At 34.7% G+C, this 20687-nt stretch overlaps 1 protein-coding gene across 1 annotated transcript; it reads left to right on the forward strand.

Annotated features, from left to right (window-relative positions):
- Positions 1 to 16177: 16177 nt before the first annotated feature.
- On the forward strand, positions 16178 to 20630 carry LOC110101902 (trans-cinnamate 4-monooxygenase-like). The gene is made up of 3 exons (XM_020829999.2): positions 16178 to 17012; positions 17113 to 17246; positions 19832 to 20630. Exons 1-3 carry the CDS (start codon positions 16228 to 16230, stop codon positions 20428 to 20430), a joined length of 1518 nt encoding a protein of 505 aa, XP_020685658.1. The 5' UTR covers positions 16178 to 16227; the 3' UTR covers positions 20431 to 20630.
- Positions 20631 to 20687: the final 57 nt, after the last annotated feature.

Genomic DNA, 20687 nt, shown 5'->3' on the forward strand with positions numbered 1-20687 from the left:
TGAATGCATCTTCGCAGGATTCGGTCCCTGTAAGTGGTAGGTATAGCATGGGAAAAAATAAAGATTTATTAAAATTGTTAAATTTACTTTTAGACAGATTGTTAAATTTTTTATTTGAGTCTATGTTGTAATTTTTTGGTTTATTAATATAATTTTATTTTGTGTTAAAAAAAAATATATATATATATATATATGTTGATGTAATCTTCACACAAATCCAAGAGCACGTTAAAGTCCATCTTAAATCAAAACAACAACAACAACCTCAAGCCTTTGTCCCACTACTTGGGGTCGGCTACATGAATCCTTTTTTGCCATTGTTCTATTAAAAATCAAATTCTCTTTTAAATCTAATAAAGAAAAATCATTTCTAATATTATAACCAATTTTTTTTAGATCTATTTCTACCTTTCTTAACATGAGTCAAATCTAATACATCAACTATCCTAACCGGGTCATGAATAAGAAAAATATCAATAATTTTTTTCTAATTAAGGTTTCATTTGGGATAGGATTTTAACTGCTTTCTAATATAGCTTTTTAGAACACAAAAATTTTAAATTAGAAATTTTTATACTTAAAAAAAAAAACAGTAAAAAACTATCCCAAATAAAATCTAAATTATTTAATAATTTAATTAAATTTGAAGACATTCATAATATTGAATGATGACACATAATAATATAAAAGTTAATGATACATATTATATCACTTCATTTGACACTTATTAGCATAAGTGGCAATATGCGATCACACGACAAAATTATAATACATGGCTTTATTTGCTAATGATGATTATGTTGCCACGTTTATATAAGATAAAGTTAGAATTATGCAGAGAAGGTCAGCTTTAACCTTTAGAAAATAAATAAAAAATAATAATAAATTCAAATTAATTGACCAAATTCAACAAATTTTTTATCTAGAAATTGGGATGTGAATTTCAAAGGCCACGGCTCTATGGTGTTCAACATTTTGACTAAAAACAAAAAATTTTGTCCTATGATGAAGAGTTTTGTCTACATCCATCCTCATCAAATTAAGGCAAGCTCAATCACTCATTATTTCTCGTGTGCATTATTTCTTCTATCTCATTTATATTTGTCAGACCATTATTTGGACTCCGCCACCCCTACAACCAACTAACAACTAATATTTCAAAATATTATAATATATTCATTCTTTTAAAATTAATATACAATAACGAGGAGATCACTATAGCTATCACTAATCTAGCACAAACTGATGACTACAAAAAATAAAGGACAATACAAAACAAAATCTAAAGAAAACCTGAGGATCTATGTTGACCTCATTCTAACTGATTCTGACTTCTTTCCTGACATGAAACCATTTAAGTCATATATAATGAGCTAAAAGCCCAGCAGGAAAACCAAAACTCTATCATGCTTTCAATGCGAAATAAAAGAATCAATATGTATATTCATTTATAGTTAATATGAACCATCATTTAATATGGACAGTAAATATATCAAAAATTAATAATAAAATTAGTATGATTAGTAAAATCAAAAGAGATCTATCAAACTATTAGACAAACGATAAATAGTAGTATCATTCAATGAATCATGTTAGTATTTTATATCAATATTAATGCTAGAATGAGCAATTAATCTTTCAAACAATTTAATGTACTATCAGGTAAATATTATCATCATGAGTATAATTAGAAAAAACAAGGCATGAATTTCAGCTTTAATGTGGTGTTTTCAACATCTTTACTCCAACTAGCTCTCAATTGGTTATTAGTTATATCAATTATTATTTATTCAATTAATCAATTATCATATTCAAGTGGCTTTCATCATATTCAGTTGGCTTTCAATTATATATATATTAAATTTGAAAAATTAACATAATTTTGATATTCACCCAAGCCGATTTGGGCTTCATTTGGGACAACTTTATTATTTCTTTCTAAAAAAGCTTTTTAGCACAAAAATTTTAAGATCAAGAAAATTTCGTACTAAAAATTATCTTAGAAAGCAGAAAAAAAATCCCAAATTAAGAATTTTTCTGATTCAAAGCCAACAAGAAATCTTTTTTTTTTTTTGACATTTAAGTCATTTAAGACAAACTCACACACATAACACATACACATAGACTCTAATCCTAAACCTCTTAGTTGAAAGCTTAAGCTCTCAACCAATAGGCCAAAGAGAGCTGTATATGAGCAAAAGTTTTGATCCTAATCTGAGTTGATCAGAGTCAAATACCAATTTCATTTTTCGAATAATTTTTAATCTTCAAGCTAAAATCTTAACCCTAAAATAGGAAGCTTATAAGTTATGAGTTGAAAAAATAATAAACATACTTCACTAATTCTCTTAGCATATTATCAATTACCTACAAAATTTCTATATATATATATAATGTTAAATTATACACATTTATAGAGATTATTTGATTAATTGTTGACAAAAAATAATTAAAAAGAATTATTTTTGGATATATGAAAGTCATTTAACTATCATTTCAACAGCCCATCATTACTCTAACAATGACCGTATTTACTATTCACATGTGCATGAATTTATTATTTCATGTTTGCAAATAGGAAAGTTTAGGTGAAATTTTTTTTTTTAAATAAATACAATATCCTAATTAATTTCTTACTCCTCTTTCAAAATAAAAATTTTAAATTTTAAAAATGAATATAATTAAATTTATTGAGAATATTCAAACTTTTGTCCTTTCGAGACATCTTTCTCATTTCTTTACTTTTCATTCCGTCAATATTTATTGGTTAAGGAGATTTAATTCTAATTTACGTTATTTCTCTAAACTATGCAAACCCTTTTTTATTATTCCACACATTTTCTACTGTCAAACAACTAAGATTTTATTTGGGATAACTTTTAGTCATTTCTTTTCTACTACTTTGCCTTTCAGAAAATTTGTGTTAGAAAACTGTTGTAAAAAATAGTAAAAAAAATTAGTTAGGTATGGGATGTAAATTAAATTGGCTAAGATCTAAATATTAGTTTTCATTAAGACTTGGGCTTCATTTAGGGCGGTTTTTTATTGCTTCTTAAAACAACTTTTTAGTACAAAAATTAAAATTGTTGTACTAGAAAGCTACTTTAAGAAGCTATGCTGTCACAAACAAAGCCTTATTCTATAGTTTTAGGTTTCATTTGGGACAATTTCGGACCACTGCTTTGTCTCTGCTGTTAAGAATTTTTTGTACTAAAAAATAATTTTTACAAAGCAATAAGAAATCCATCCCAAACGAAGCCTTAGTTGAAATCATATTCAAATAATACAATTTAATTCCATGTAATCAAATTTATAATGAATCTTATCGTCTTCTCAACAATATAGGATTCCTAATATTTGTATGGAACATTTTCTTGCCAAACTGTCTCTCTCCCGATGCCTTTGGGGCGTGCTAGTGCTTCGCCCTAGCTGCCTCTTGTGGTCCGATCTCGCACTTGTAAGGGTATATTTCCTCCATCTATGAGAGCACTCTTTGCCTGGTAGAGCTCCATCGTCTGCTTCAGGGAAGTATTCCTCCTTCCCTATTTCTTTATCCATTTCATGTGTTGTTTGTTGTTGTCTTTTTCAAATTTATGGCGTCTCCCCGCTTCAAGGATCACAAATTTTTGAATGGATATGCATCTCTTTCTTTTAAGCAAGCTTTATCTTGTGTGCCTTCTACTTCCGACTCCTTTCCCGATCTTAAAGTTTCTTCCCACCGTGGTATGCCGACCTTGTGGATTTCGAAAGTGGAAATCCATTCTCTTGCTGCTCCGTTTGAATTCACCCTAGTCAACAAATTCTCTGACCAGAGGCCATCTCTTGATGCTATTAGGAATTTTTTCTTCAACCTTAAACTGAATGGTGAATGTTCTCTAACTATCATAAACCAACGGAATGTTTTGATTAAGCTATTTAACGACATGGATTACAATAGGATTTTTGCTCATCGGTCATATTTTGTAAGTATCTGCTATATGAAATTGGTTAAATGGACTCCTTCCTTGGACATTGAGGTTGAATCTTCTGTCATCCCTATTTGAATTTATTTTCCTAATCTTCGGCCTCACCTTTTTGCTCTGCATATTCTTCATGGCTTTGGCTCCATCTTCGATAAACCCTTAAAGATTGATAATGCGACTTCTTCTGGTTCGCGACCGTTTGTTGCTCTCATTTTGGTAGAACTTGATGTTACCAAACAATTTCCTAATAAAATCTGGATTGACCCAGATAATGTAGGTTACGTGCAATTTGTGATTTTGAAAGATTTTCTTGCTTATTGTGTGCATTGCAGTTCTTTAGGTCATTCAATGGTGGAATGTCAGATTTTGCATCCTCACCTTAATAATTCCACTTATGCTATTCCTTTGCCTACTATTAAGGATAATATTGTGATGCCAGAGGGTGGGGAAGTCGCGGGTGTGCTTCTTGGTGCTACGGATATTTCGTTTGATCATGTGGTTGTGGCCCCTATTTTTGAGGATTATGGGGTAAATGATTTAGCTCTGGATTTGAGTACTATTGTGTCTGTTAAGGCCAAGGTTTTAGAGTTGAAGTTGGATTCTACTGTTGTGTTGGCTTCGGTTTCTCCCTTGAATGGTGAGGAGATTGTGGCGCATGAACCTAATGTTGTTAAGGTTGATGAACCTAACAACTATTTAACTAATATGATAGCTTGTCCTACTGAAATTCCTGATCCTATTGGTGATGTTAATGAGGGAGATAATGCTCTGTCTAATGATTCTGGGGATCGTCATTGTGACTTACCTGCGGGTGGGAATTTGTGCTCTATTCATGGTTCAAGGGGTGCTCGAGTTTTGGATGGACTGGGTTATTCCGATGATGTGAGTTATGGGGAGGATATTGATGGAGTTGGAGTTGGTTGTTGTTTCCAGTGCTGAAATGTTAGCTCAACTTACCGGGGATAACGCAATGGGGCAATGCGATTGATTAGATCTTAATGATGGATTTTCTTCAGCCGGAGGGGAGGAGACTAATGAGTTAGAATTTGGTGCTCGAGACAATTTTGATCTTAATATTCTTTAAATAGCATATGCTGATTTTTTCAAATAGAATGATAATCATAGAAAATGTAAGGTCAAAAATAAATGACTTTTATTTTTGGTATTTGCCTGGTTTTGGCTTTGTTGGTTATTTTTGAGATTGGATTAAGTTTTTGCATAGAATTTGTGTTTGGATAATGATGAAGTAGGTTTCCTGCATGCGCCTTGGATAGCCATGGCTTGGTTGACAACCTAGGTTGAGGTTTTCAATATCTGAATTGTTGTATTTCGTTTTTTGGCTGGTACCTTTTGTTTCTCCTTGGATGGCCCAAGCCTGGCAACCAGGTGGCGGTATGAGTCTGTCTGACATATTTGTGTTCAGACTGTTAGACCCTTACGATTATTGTAGTCCTATTGTTGTATTTTTGTTCTCATTGGCCTTTTTTGTGCTTTGGCCTTGTGTTGTAATGGTTTTTTTTCTAATAAAATTTGCTTTGTAAAAAAATAAAACATATATGATTGATTATAAGCGATAAACAAATAAATCTAAATTGGTTCTTGAATGGCTCTAAATAGGCCTGACCCTTAATTCACCGCCTAGGCACTAGGGTTGGGTGCCTAAGCCCCAAGTCTAGTGCTTAGGCATCAAGATCTCTATTAAAAAAAATTGAAAATTTAGAATTGATGATCCTAATTGCTCATTTTTCACCTTACCAATATTAAATCCACCAAAAAGCGATCTCTCATATATAAATCAAAATAATTGTGTCAATGCAATTGATTTCTAGAAATCAATTGAAATCAAAAGCAAAAAGCAAAAAATAAAATTTGAAACACTTAAAAACTTTGATTTAAATGTCATGTAGTTAACTTAGCCTATGTTATGAGCAATATGAAAGAAAGCAAGGCAATGAAGAACCAACCAAAACATATTCATGTTAAACAATTACCATGCCACTAAAAGCTAGTTTTAAAACAAAGTCAGATTTGCAAAGGCATTTGCATAAGCTAAAAGTCGAAAATATGACATTATAGACAATAGAGTTAAATAAACATCGATTTCAACATCTTGACATTTGTTGTGATGTAAATAATTTAAAATTGTAAAAACTGAGTTCATAAAGTGAGTTTCAATGATGTTTGCTTATTGGACAGGAAATCCCTTTTACAAAATTGTTATAGTATTTTTTTGGACTACAATGAGCTTCATTTTTGCCCATCATCCTATTAAATCTTATTAGTTTATTACCATTATGAAAAAAAAATAATATTCTCCAAATAATTGATGGCATAGGTTCAATATCACCTTTGGAGCTATTTTTCAGGAATTGATTTTAGGAAGGGCTCAACATGTCTGTTCACTATAATAAACTTGAATCATTTACTAGCATTTATGAGATAATTGAAAGTGAAACAGTGACATTATAGTTTTTATGGTTTGTACGAGTCGAAGATAAGGGTAATGAGGGATTGACCAAGGGATTATATAAATAAGTTTGATGTGGGGAAGGGTTATGGGTAGAAGTGGAGGGAAAGTAGATGAAAGTAGGAATGTTTATTGGGTGAAAACCTAAAGTAACACTTACGGTTTGGAGTGATTCCCAACCATAAGAGGACTTTTCTTTGGTTCTTTTGTTGTGTAATGATGGAGAAGATGAAAGAGATTGTTGGAGAAGTTAGAAGACGTGATATATTAAAATATATATAAAAAATACCATGATCAACCTACAATAAAATAGTTTTATTTGCTGTCTCATTATTAGAGTCAAGAGGAACCATCTCATTATTAGAGTCAAGAGGACAGTAAGATCAAAATTTAGAATGTAAGTATTAACATGGCCTTTAGAGCTTATAAGACATAAATATTTGCGTTGGGCGGTCTCCATTTGAGGGCGAGAAATGAGCGAAAGGAAAAACGAAGGTCGTGCACAAGGTCGTGAGTCACGAGTTGTGAGAGAGATACAGAGGAAAAAGAAGCAGATCGTTTGGGTCGAGGGCTAAAATTTACACCATATTGTTTAAAATAACTTCATTCCATCTAATTCAAGCGAGTTTCAAATTCGATCATTTTAATATAATTTCAGCTAAAATTACTCGAGTTTCTTTAAAATAAAGTTTCAAATATTTACTCAAAGAATTCAATTAAAACTTATGTATTGTTTTAATGAAATTTAGTAAAAATATAGAAAAAAAGGAAATGCATTGATTTCAGAGGGCAACATACTTTAAAGTATATATAAATAAGGGATTTTTACATGTATAACACTTAAAACTATCATATTTACATATTAAACACCTAAAGTTACCTATTTACTAATATACCACCTCAAAACCTTTAACCTAATAAAAAAATCCACTCCGTTCGTTCCCGTTCGCTCCCGTCACAGCAGACGTCGCAACTCCGCCCTCTCCGACCTCGTTCGCCTCTTCACCGTCCCTACCAAACTGTCAACTGAAACACATGGACCAGGAGATCGTCTCACAAACTATGTCATAATAACTCACACCTCCATGAATTCAAGAATAGAGAAATCCACTTGATCACCAAACCCTTCCCTAAATACAGACACATAAATGCCTAAAATCACAAACACGAAAACAGTTCCGTAACGCAACTTAGGAGCAGATGAATCCGCTTACTTCTCTTCGGAATCCAAGAGCTACAACTAACATGAACAAGATCAGAATACCAACATCATCACAAGATTAATTCAGGCATAATGAACCACCAAAATAAACGCAATCGACGCGGAATAAGCAACAAAAAAGCATAATCAAAATGATTGAATTCTCCGAAATCATCCAGATCGGTCAAGCGTCTCCCATTCTTCCAAAAAATTGATGAAAAAATACCCATAAAGAGAGGAACAAACACGGCGCCGAACCTTGGATAGTAGGACTAGTATAACAAAGCCGATTAAGTCCGTCCACTAGGGTTCCTTCGACCTCCAACTCCTAGATCGTCTCCATGGACTTAACCCTTCTGCGTATAACACGTCACTGGAGAACTCTTTGCGGTGAGTTCGGACGGTGAAGAGGCGAATGAGGTCGGAGAGGGCGGAGAGGGCGGAGTTGCGACGTCTGCTGTGAGGGGAGCAAACGGGAATGAACGGAGTGGTTTTTTTTATTAAGTTAAAGGTTTTGAGGTGGTATATTAGTAAATAGGTAACTTTAGGTGTTTAATAGATGAATATGATAGTTTTAAGTGTTATACATGTAAAAACCCCTATAAATAAACACATAGAATGTAATTATATCAGCAAAGTTTTACTCAAATAGTAGGTATATGCAACAAGAAAACTCTGAAAAATTAATTATTTGCTTGATAAGGAAGCTTCACTTTCCACTTTACTTGGTGGTGATGGGTATGTATATCGAGCACGTGAGATGTCGGATATACTAAACATGTGATTTATATATTAAACTGACACTAATCTATAATGATCTAATAATCATAAAATGCATTATTATTGTCACTTTTATATAATTTTACGGAATTGATGTAATTTCACTATTGTATTGAAATGACCTCTATACCGATTTAGTGAGCTACTGAGTTACAAATTTCATTGTTTCTTCATTGTATTATGTTACTGAATTATTTTACTGATTTCTTTATCGTACTATTATAATGCTTACGAACTCTATTAATGTCTTACTGTTATCGCATGTGAGTTTACATGTCTGTATTGATTCATGATCATATGAATGATACTATTATGATTTGATTGTTGACATGCATATTACTAATTTATCTTGTTTTAAGTTCAATTGTAGGATTTGGTTAGTTATTATATATGATTAAATAATTTTAGATCATGACAAAGGAGCAGAAGTGTGAGATTAATCGTAATCTTTGAAGTCCATGTTGTTATTTTAGCCATTTTTTTAATACTCAAGGTAAAATAGTTGTGATATGAATGTATAGATCCTGAGTAGTGTACATGATTTTTGAGAATATATATATATATAGATGGTTTGGTCGACAATTTTTTTGTTAGTCTTTATATTGATAAAAGAAATTAAGTAACTCTAGTTATTATATATCAAAAGATAAGCTTGACTGCGACTTCCCTCGGCTCTGCTAGGGTTTCATTTTGCTGTGCTGTTTTGGGGATTTCCTTGCCCCGCTGGGGCTTCCTCTCCGTCGACCTCCTGGATTCACGGAAGTTTTCTCCTTTCCTGTGTTCTCCGGTTGTTTTGGTGTCTTTTTTGGTTGGTTTTCTTGGCTTTCTCCGGCGGTGCCGGTATGGCGCCTAGTAAACTTAGGGACCCTGATTTTTTTATGGGGGGTTTCCCATTCTCGTTCTTTTTTAGAGGCGCTTGCTGGATCTAAGCCTTCTTATCCAGATTTTCGAACTTCTACGTTCCGTGGTTTGCCTTCTTTATGGATTTCCGACCAGGAAATCAATGATTTAGCTGCTCCCTTTCAATTCTCGTTAGTAGTTTTTTTCCCTTCTAAGAGACCTGCTCCTGACTCTATTTAGAAATTTTTCTTTAATTTGAAGCTTAATGGAGAAGTTTGTGTTACTTTGTTGGATCCCTCTCACATTTTGATCAAGTTATCCAATGATCTAGATTACTGTATGGTGTTTTGATCAAGTTATCCTACCTTATTTTTAATTGCTATATGAAATTAACGAAATGGTCGCCTAACTTGGATATAGGTGTTGAGTCGTCTGTTATTTCGATTTGGATTTTGTTTTTACGTCTTCGTCCCCATTTCTTCACCCCTCGGATTCTCTATGGGCTTGGTGAAATTTTTGGCAAGCCTTTGAAAATTGATGAAGCAACCTTTGCTGGTTCCCGCCCCTCAAATGCTAGTGTTTTAGTCGAACTTGATATAACGAAATCTTATCTTCATCAAGTTTGGTTAGGCGCTAATTTAGTTCCCATATGTGTTGAAAATGTTGATAATGTCATTGCTCGTTCTGTGTTGGAGGTTTTGGGAAGTGGTATTGCTAATTCTGGTGTTGTAGTTGCTGCCTTGTCCCCTGTTGGTTCACCGATTTTAACCCCTGTTGCTGTGGGTTCTCCTGCTCCATTGGCTGGTGGGTGTTTTGTTGTGTTGGGGGATGCCGTTGTGTCTGTTGCTGCGGTTGGGGTGTGTGGGGATTTTCAGGCCCTAAAACTTTCTCGAGCTGTTGTTAGTAATAGCGATGGATTGGGCTGTGCTTTTAACGCTTGTCCTATTTTAGCTGATCTCGATCCCTCGACTGTTCTGTCGTCTCATATTGTGCTTGTTTTGGGTGTCGAGGCTTCGGGCATGTCTGACTCGCGTGTGAATCTTAATGAGGAGTCTGGAGGGTTGGATAATGTTGTTTCTTCTGATTTGGGTGTTGAGGCTTCAGGTAAGTCTGTTGTGCTTGTGGGCTTGAACGAGGATTGTGGAAGGGTGGATAATATTGATGGGAATGGAATGTTGGTATGCTCTAATACTTTTGTTAATGTGTCTGTGAATTTGATTGACACCCAAGCTCTGGTGTATCACGTGGGTGATAATTCAGGAATGGATGTTAGGACTCATCTTGATTGGTTGCATTGTACGTCTGAATTGAAATCCGATTCTGATTCCTCTTCGGATTATTGCGGTGGCTCTGACCTTGGACACAATTTTAATCTGGTTTGTGATAGACCTGTCCTCTCTGTTGACTCTCGTGGGAGATTTCGTGGGAGGGGCAGGAGAGGAAGATAGTCTCTTTTTTCCAGTGATTGGTCCCTATTGTTTTATCTGGATTGGTTATCTAGTTTTTTGGTCGTTTTTGAGGATAGTCGGATTGCTGGGCAATGATGTGGCTGGGGCTCGTGTCCTCATCGTCATAGCTGGTGGCAACCTTTGGTGATGTTCTCATACTTGGTTGGATCGATTGGTGCGCTTTCTTCGCCTTATTGAATGGTCCGTGCGAGGCTTCGGGGATGCTGGGAGCCTTGGTTGATTACTGAGCCCTCATTTGGTTTCATTTTGCCCTTTTTATTATTTTTGCTTTTTATCTTGTGTACTCCTTTTTGACTCTATTATAATGATTTTCTTTTTGGATATATATATATATATATATATATATATATATATATATCAAAAGATAAAAGAATAATTCTTTTAAATTAGATTATAGGTAGTTACAAAATTGACCCGCTTTGGACCATCTGGCTCGAACCAACCCGTTCAGTAAATGGATCAAAACCTTATACCCGAAACCAACTCGCTAACCCATTTATATTAAAAATAATAATTTTAACACAGTGGATCGATAGAGAAAAAGTATGTAAATTAGGTTGAATAATGAATGTTTGAATTAAATATTTTTTTTAAATGAGTTATCTTTAAGTCATAGCATATATATATTTTTAAAAAAGTTGGAGTCTATTAAAATTCAAAGTAGGTAAGCGAATAAATAGCTACGTAGGGATATTTCTTGTCATGACTGAACTCTTTTCAAATTTGAAAATAAGATCAAAGGAGCAAAGAAAGCAGTGAAAGTATACAATAATATTACGATGCCTTCCCCAATTGCATGAGCAACATCAGCAAATAATAAATTGGAGGGTTTTCTCTTCCTAATTATAAACATATTATGTTAAATTCACCATAATTTATTATGTTTTTTAAAGTATTTTTTATAATTTATTTGTAATAAATTGTTGTATATCATTTTTTGTCATCATATTTTTGTATTATTTGTTACATATACAAATATATGATTTACGAGTAATTTGAGATGAATGATTATTCAATATAAAGAGATATTTCAATAAAAAAATGTGCCCGGATATGATCTCTATTTTCTTGTAATCCTAAATTTCTATGGGCATCTTCTAAATAGTTCAAATTAAGTTTTTTGAATCCTAAATTTTAATTATTCGATTTTATTGAAATAATGATACGGAGAGATTAAATAAATTATATATGATTTACTAATAAGATTCCAGTCTATCGCCCATATCATATAATAACTCAAAAGATGTGTGATATATCATCAAACAATTATGTTGATCGGACAGGAATCGTGAAAGAAAATCAAGTTAGAAATTTCAAAAATTAAATTGAAGATCATATGAACTTTGATTTCAGAAAACTTACAGTCGAACTGAACGTCTCAAGAATACGAACCCAACGACACTAAATTTGACTCAATCCGTGCCCAAATGAGTCCAAATCAAAAATCTAAAGAGCATTTGAAAGGTTCAAACCATTATTTGGATTATCAAACGGTTTCTAAATGTGACATGCTTATAGTCGAATCGAACGGCTCGATGAGACAAATCCACCTAGCCCAAGATCTCTAAATTTTGATATCATTAAGACATTCAAATTCCTATTAAATGGTCTATATAAAGGGGATCAACATTGTCCGTCCATTCAAACCACTCTCAGCTTGCCATTGATCTCCTTTTTATTTACTTGTCATGACACTCTCAAAAAACTTCATCCTGGCTACCGATTATTGCCGGACTTCCACTCGGCCGCCAATTGATGCAAAATTTCTGCCCGGCCACCAAGTAACGTCGGATTTCTTCCCGACCACCAAGTAAGGCCAAATTTCTGTCCAGTCACCAACTGATGCAAGATTTTTGCTCGGCCACTAACTGATGCCAATTTTTTGCCCGGGCACCAAGTGACGCCGGACTTCTGCCCAACTACCGACTGACACTGGACTTATAATCAGTTGTTGACTGGCGCTAGACTTCTACTCGGTTGCTAACTGAGGCAAGACTTCCACCCGGCCGCCAACTGACACCCGATCTCCAATTATTCTTGAACTTCCACCCAATAACGATCCTTCCAACCTTCTTTGCTAGATAATGATCTTATGTTCTCCGTCACCTGCCGACTATGATCTTTCCAACCTCTATCGCCCTCTAAACAATGGTCCTTCCGACCTCCGTCGCCCTCAGACTACGGTTCTTCTGACCACCGTCATCTGAATACGATCTTTCTGACCTTCGTCGCCCGTAGACTATGATCATGCAGACCAAACTAACATATAATTACTGATTCTTCTAATTTCCACCATGTAATGCATTTTATATGATGTATATTTGTTACATCAAGTTAAGGCCTTCCCTCTAATGAAGGCCTCATTTGTAATCAATTGTAAATATTAGTGGATTCATTCAAATTGGGTTACCCATGGTTTTTCTAATTTTTAGAAATTTTCACATAAAAAATCGTGGTGTCTCTTAAGAATGTTACACCCTCTCTTTTATCTGATTGTGTGTTGGATCTTCGTACAACGCTAAGACGTTAAGCTTTATATTTCTCAACCGCCGCGAATATTCTAGGACGCAACAATGTAAAATAATTCTTTTTAGAATATGAAAATTTTAAAGTAGAGCGCTTTGACACTATATATATATTATCTCTCGATTTCATAAGTTTTTACTGTGCAAATTTGGATATATTGTAGATTTCATCATTCTGAACTATTTGGTATGATTTTATTGCATTTTAAATAAAATACTGAATGATATCACATACATGACATGATAACTCTACATAATATCCCAGCGATCTAAGTGATTCACTGATTGCGAGTCATAAGGATATAGAGATTAACTGAGAGTTATAAGTAGACGGGACGACTGATTCATGTGATTTAATGTGAGTTATAAGGAGTAAATTGATTGAGAGTTATAAGGGGCGATTGATTGAGAGTTATAAATGCGCAAAAGGAAGCAAGGGCAGATCGAGCTTTTTTTTCAAGGTGGGCAATTTTTTTTTTTTTTTTTTTTTTGTGGGCTTTTTTTTTTTTTTTTTTGTGGGAGATGGGCAAAATTGCCTATAATTGATAAAATTAGAGCAAAAAATTTTAGAGGAGGACAAAATACCCAAAATATTCAAAATATTCTAAAATATCCCCTGAGCACATGGGGGATCCACCCATGGGAGCAAGATACCTTTAAGATATACTCATTAAACTTCTAATTACTGATACTGACACTGCTACGAATATTATATTGATATTGTGAATGACATTAATATTATTCATTGTCATGAATACTATTTAACGTTATTAATCATGATTATAATATTATTTTTGACATTAGTAATGTTGACTGTTACTATTATTTGTGACTAATGGTGTATGAATTGAGATGTGATGAACTATAAAAAGACAGATTGATATAGATAATCAGTATATATTTATTTATATGATTTATAGCATATAATTCTCTTTTATTTTGCATTAGTTTCAGTTTTAAGATTTTAGTTACTTTTTGGGCTATGTGCATAGTACGTGGTTTTACATATTTTCAGAAAAGGATAAAGATCCTATGATGCGAGGCTCTAGACAAGACAAAAATGCAATAATGTTTCTTTTCATTATTCATTGGTAAGCTTTAGTTAAATGATTAAAATGAAAGACATATAATTCTTCCAATATAGATCCTGGATTTTTAGTGGCAGCGTTCAGGCCCAACGACGGAGCGTTGAATGTTGAATTCAAAAATACTGTAGAACAGTCGCAACAGCGATTTATGGAGCCGTTGTGCTTTCAAGCATAGCGCCATAGCGCTACAAAGCACAATGTCGAAGCACTCTAGTTCAAACATAAATTCAAAATTTTCATATTTTTTTTTTCATTTTAAAATACTTCTGTCTTTGAGTTGTCACATTAAGTGCATTAGTAATGTCAAAATTAAGTGTACTTGAACTTTCTGAATTTGTCTTGTTGAGCAACTCGATTCAACTATAAGTATGCCAAATGTAGAGGTCATGTGGTCATTCAATTAATTTCTTGAAGTTTTCAATTACATTTCAGGCCCTTAATCTAGGCCCATTCGGGCTCGAATTGGAGCATTCGTCGAGACATCAGTTCAACCATAAGCCTGCTAATATTAGAGTTCGAATGATCCTAAATTTAATCTTGAAAGTCTCCAATTCAAACATATCTCGATATTCATACTCAATCTAGACAATTTTCAATGTTGTATCCCTAATAAATTTTAAATTATGCTTCTAAGTATTTAATCAACCAACCATCTAATTAAATACGATTCATTTGTATTTTTGTTGCACTCAAATCTTTTAAAAAATTTACTATCACCACATAACAAAACTAATTATAAAAACATTTAATTTCAACTGAATTTGTAGTAATTCAACGATAGTATTCCAGCGCTTATCAGAACATTCGAGCTGCTCAACCTATCAAATTTTCTTCGTTTTCATCTCAATTTATAGTAATAATTACAGTATTTTCCTTCTGTCACAAAAAGCAACTGCATAGTGTATACAAACATCGTAATTGATCGTAGTTACTAACAAATTAATTGAGTACAGCTCATTTACTTCGATTACTTGTGAAATTAATTTGTACGGATACTGACGTTGTCTGGAGGCTAATCAGAATTTATCATGTCACTTATTTACTATGTACCGCGGCTGTGTACCAGGTAACGTGGAGCATTCTGATTAGCCTCCAGACGTTCTAGTGTTTATACAAAATAGTTTCTCCTTGTTCTCGCTGCATGCAGCTAACTATGGATTCACAATATTCAATTAAGATTTTATTTTGGATGGGTTTTTATTGCATCTTAGAACAAAAATTTATATAAAAATTATCTCTTTTAGCAAAAACCTATTTAAAAAAATAATGCAAAAGCATAATGTTAATTATATACAAAATATAATAACTTTAGGAAAATTTATTTCTGCTTAGCCGTCTTTAAATCTTGATGGTAACACAATGTTGGTCAGTGCCCACCTTTTCTTCCCTGATTAATATTATCGAAGCAGAAATCAGACATTTTATGATAAGTATATAGTATGATAGTATCAGTTGTTTGATATAAAAAAAAAAAAAACTAATAAAAGCTATACATATTACGAACCGGCTTCTATAAACAGCCATTAGTGAACCGGTCACCGATGCTCCACGTCGGCCGGTACACTTCAGCAACGCCGGCCATCTATAAACCACATCTCGGACACCGATTCCCCTGCCACCGCGCCGCATGCGACCCATTTCTAAACATCGGCACGTACGGTCCAGATCTCCGCACCTTTCTGATCAGACGGCCTCGCAACGCATACCTGCATGCGCCTAAAAACAGCATCACGGAGTTACTTACCTACCACGGTCCTATATCCACTTGCCGTCAAATATAACGACGTTTGTTCACACCCACCCCCACCTAATCTTCCCTCCATAAAAACCGCCGAGACTTCCACCGAAAACAATAAGAATAAGTAAATAGCCTTCGTTTCTCTCGCCTCGGCGCGATGGATCTGTTAGTACTGGAGAAAGCTCTCCTCGGTCTCTTCGCGGCGGTGACGCTAGCCATCGTCTTCTCCACTCTTCGAGGTAAGCGATTCAAGCTTCCGCCGGGGCCGCTCCCCGTGCCGATCTTCGGCAATTGGCTCCAGGTCGGCGATGATCTGAACCAGCGCAATCTCGCCGCCCTAGCTAAAAAGTTCGGCGACATCTTCCTACTCCGAATGGGTCAGCGCAACCTCGTCGTCGTCTCGTCCCCTGATCTGGCCCGCGAGGTCCTCCACACTCAGGGCGTCGAGTTCGGATCCCGCACCCGGAACGTCGTATTCGATATATTCACCGGAAAGGGGCAGGATATGGTGTTCACCGTGTACGGTGAACATTGGCGCAAGATGCGCCGGATCATGACCGTCCCCTTCTTCACCAACAAGGTCGTGCAGCAGTATCGATACGGGTGGGAGGATGAGGCCGCGCGGGTCGTGGAGGATGTAAGGGCGAATCCGAAGTCGGCAACTGAAGGGATTGTGATCCGGCGCCGGCTGCAGCTGATGATGTATAATAATATGTATCGGATTATGTTCGATCGGAGGTTTGAGAGCGAGGAGGATCCCCTGTTTCTGAAGCTGAGGGCGCTTAATGGAGAGCGCAGCCGTTTGGCACAGAGCTTTGAATATAATTACGGCGATTTCATCCCTATTCTTCGGCCGTTCTTGAGAGGATATCTCAAGATCTGCAAGGAAGTTAAGGATATGCGAATTAGCATTTTCAAGAGCTATTTCGTTGAGGAGAGAAAGTGAGTATTGTTTCTTCATTCAGTTGGCCGGCCGGCTTGCCAAATTGAGTTTTGCGTGATCCTTTGATTGATATGAGTTTAAAAATTATGTGGTTTTTAGGAAGCTGGGGAACACGAAACCGACCGACACCACTGGGCTAAAGTGTGCCATCGATCACATCCTTGATGCAGAGAAGAAGGGCGAGATCAACGAGGATAACGTACTCTACATCGTTGAGAACATCAACGTTGCTGGTAATTTTGTCCGCTTTCTTTTATTTTTACTGATAAATTTTGAATTTTTTATGAAAGTGAATCGTAAATAACTAAATATTTTATTCAGGACAGAGCTCTGGGCTTTATATATATAATTTTTTTTAGCTCGGTTCCTTAATAAGCTGAACCGAACGAACAACACAGCTTTCTAATTGCTTTCGGCCAGTTTTTAAGAATTTTTTTTTTACTACGAACCTGCTTTTAAAAAATAATAAAAAATTAACTTAGACTAAGCTTTAGGTTTCAATTGAGATAACAATTTTATTATTTTTTGAGATCATAATTATTATTTTTATTTAGGCTTAATTTGAAACAGCTTTCTTATTGTTTTCTAAAAAACTGTTTTAAAAAATAATAAAAAAAGTCGTCCCAAACAAAACCTTAATTATTATATTTTTTCTTTTAAAGTATTATATACTAAAAATTGCTTTCTATAACACTATTAAAAAATTATTTATTATACCCTAATTTTAGAAGTGAGTATTTACATACATACCACTTTATTTCTTGCTATTTATATATCTATTATTCAAGACATTAATATTACATGTCTATCACCTATGTACAACTTTAATATTAAACATATCACTCTTATATTTCATTCATACCACTTATATCATCCTATGAAATTTAATATTTTATTCTGGTGGTAGACATATAATATTAATATTTTAGATTTAGATATGTAAATAACATGAAATAAAGTTGTATGTATGTTAGTAAGAAAGTCGTCCAAAATAAGAAACACTATTCTGTGCGGAGATTAAAATCAGAACACCGTCCGGAGACGAACCAGAATGCGCCAACGTCAGCGGTATCGAGCCGTGGTACCGAGTAGAACCGAGCCACGATACCGAGTGTAGGGGTGACATAGTGCATTTTAGTTTGTCTTCGAACTAAATTCGAAGTCCGCACAAAATAATTAATCCCAAAATGAAGCATAATAATTTGACTCATTTTACCCACCTTCACATAAGGGAAAGTCAAAACTCTTGGGCTGCAAATCCAGTAATTTGTATTTGATAAATTTTTACTGTGTCAAGTTCTTACACAAATTGGGTAGATTATTATTATAAATCTGAGCAACTTCTAATAAATTGTTTGACTATCTGTTGAGTAATTATTTATTAATGCCTTATAAGGCGCTGTTGACCTAGATGATTAATTAAGTAATTATTTATTAAATAACTATCAATTAATTAATTATAAAATTTCATTTATTGCATAATTGTATTTTTGTTAGGATAATACCGTTTAAATAGATTAATTTCGTGTTTCATCGGGTTAATTATTTCCAAATTAAATGGTTTAATTATATTTTAACTAAATGAATTAACTTGAATAATTAGTATATATTTAATAATAAATTTCTATGTTAAAACTTAATCTTACTTTAGCCATACTCATTAATAAATTTATTTAAACAGGTGATTTTTTCACCATATTCGCACGTGCTTGTTTTAATACTTACCTAACAGTGATATCAGAAATATTAATTTTTAACAACTTTTAAAGTATTGCGTAATACACTTTAATAAAGTAGAGCTTTAAGAAAATTATCTAACAATATCCTATCCTTTGCCAGTACTATTCCTTCCAGTCTGTCAACACATATAGTATGAGTTCATTATAATTTTAAAATATTTGGCTAAGTATAAAGGTTCCTTTCCTTCTAATAAATCGGTCCTTCATCGGCCCGTCAATAGCCTTATTGAATGGTCGGTGAGCGCTCCTCGGTGGCTGCAAGATCACCTACCATGAGCAGCCTAAATTATTATTTCATAAATTTCTGGGGTTGGTTTAGAAAATTTTATACATCCCAAATTAAGTTTGTTCAAATAAGAATGAATAAGAAACTTTTAAATTTCCTTATATAAGCCAGAATAATACAAAAAACAACATAATAGCACTAAGGCATCTATCCTTTTCCATAGCATCATGAATTTTCGGAGCAAGTGGTCAAGAGGTTGGTTGGTGGATGCATTGCTTTCCATTTTTAATCAATTAGAAAAAGAATGGCAGCTGGGTTAGGTGAGCCAGTTACTTTATAATTAAGAGTATTTTTAGTCCTTTTTAGGGACATTTAGCCCAATTAAGACAAAGTCATATATAGATCACATATATAAGACTCGAAATTAAGACATCTTAATTGATAGTCAAAACTCTCAACGAACAGATTAAGAAATCGCTATTTTTAGGCTTCATTTGGGGTGGCTTTCTTCCTGCTTTTTAAAATAATTTTTAGTACAAAAATTAAAATTTTTGTATTTAAAAGTTTCTTTAAGAAGAACTAAAAAAGCCTTCTCAAACGGAACCTCGGGCTTTGTTTGAGATGACTTTCTTACTACTCCTTTAAGCATTTTTCTAGTAAAAAATAAATTTTTTCTACTAAAAAGTTGTTTTAAGAAGCAATAAGAAAGTCATCCCAATCTTTAGTATTTAACTCTAAAAGAGAATCAAATTTAATCTATTTTATGAATATATTGAATTGAAAATATTTTATAATTTAGCTTCACTCGTGAAATTTTCTTATAACAAAAAAAAAAAAAATCTTGCTCTTGCAGCCATTGAGACAACCCTGTGGTCCATCGAGTGGGGCCTTGCCGAGCTGGTGAACCACCAGGATGTCCAGCGTAAGGTCAGGGCCGAGCTCGACTCAGTTCTCGGGCCGGGCGTCCAGATCACCGAGCCAGACATCCCGCGCCTCCCCTACCTCCAAGCGGTGGTGAAGGAAACCCTCCGCCTTCGCATGGCCATCCCGCTTCTCGTTCCCCACATGAACCTCCACGACGCCAAGCTCGGCGGCTTCGACATTCCAGCCGAGAGCAAGATCCTCGTCAACGCCTGGTGGCTCGCCAACAACCCGGCCCACTGGAAAAACCCGGACCAGTTCCGGCCCGAACGGTTCCTCGAAGAAGAGGCCAAGGTCGAAGCTAACGGCAACGATTTCCGTTACATTCCTTTTGGCGTCGGCCGCCGGAGTTGCCCCGGCATTATTCTCGCTCTCCCCATCCTCGGAATCACACTCGGCCGTCTGGTCCAGAACTTTGAGCTTTTGCCACCGCCGGGTATGGAGAGGATTGATACTACTGAGAAGGGAGGGCAGTTCAGTCTTCATATACTTAAGCATTCGACCGTTGTCGCCAAGCCAAGGAGCTTTTGATGGTTTGTTCAAACTGCTGTACTTACTTTTGTGGATTTGTTCGATTTGTCTTTGGATCGGGAGGAGGAGGAGGAGGAGGAGGAGGAGGAAGAAGGTGGGGATGAGAATAAATTAGATTGCAGTGTAATATATCAAAATGTTAAGCGCAATTATAAAATATTTTTAAGAATGTGTTGGTGGATCGAAAATGTCTTTTTTAATGCAGTGGATCTTCGCATATATTTCTTCTGAATGTTTTTTTTTTTTTTTTTGGTTTC

Source organism: Dendrobium catenatum, unplaced genomic scaffold (assembly GCF_001605985.2).
Source record: "Dendrobium catenatum unplaced genomic scaffold, ASM160598v2 fragScaff_scaffold_414, whole genome shotgun sequence".
Taxonomy (NCBI): domain Eukaryota; kingdom Viridiplantae; phylum Streptophyta; class Magnoliopsida; order Asparagales; family Orchidaceae; genus Dendrobium; species Dendrobium catenatum.

What these genes read in the sequence shown, in the direction of transcription:
- LOC110101902 (XM_020829999.2), top strand. Translation starts at nt 16,228, where the DNA reads ATGGATCTGTTAGTACTGGAGAAAGCTCTCCTCGGTCTCTTCGCGGCG. An exon ending in TATTTCGTTGAGGAGAGAAA is followed by an intron (nt 17,013 to 17,112) that starts GTGAGTATTGTT and finishes TGTGGTTTTTAG; the next exon opens with GAAGCTGGGGAACACGAAAC. An exon ending in TGAGAACATCAACGTTGCTG is followed by an intron (nt 17,247 to 19,831) that starts GTAATTTTGTCC and finishes TTGCTCTTGCAG; the next exon opens with CCATTGAGACAACCCTGTGG.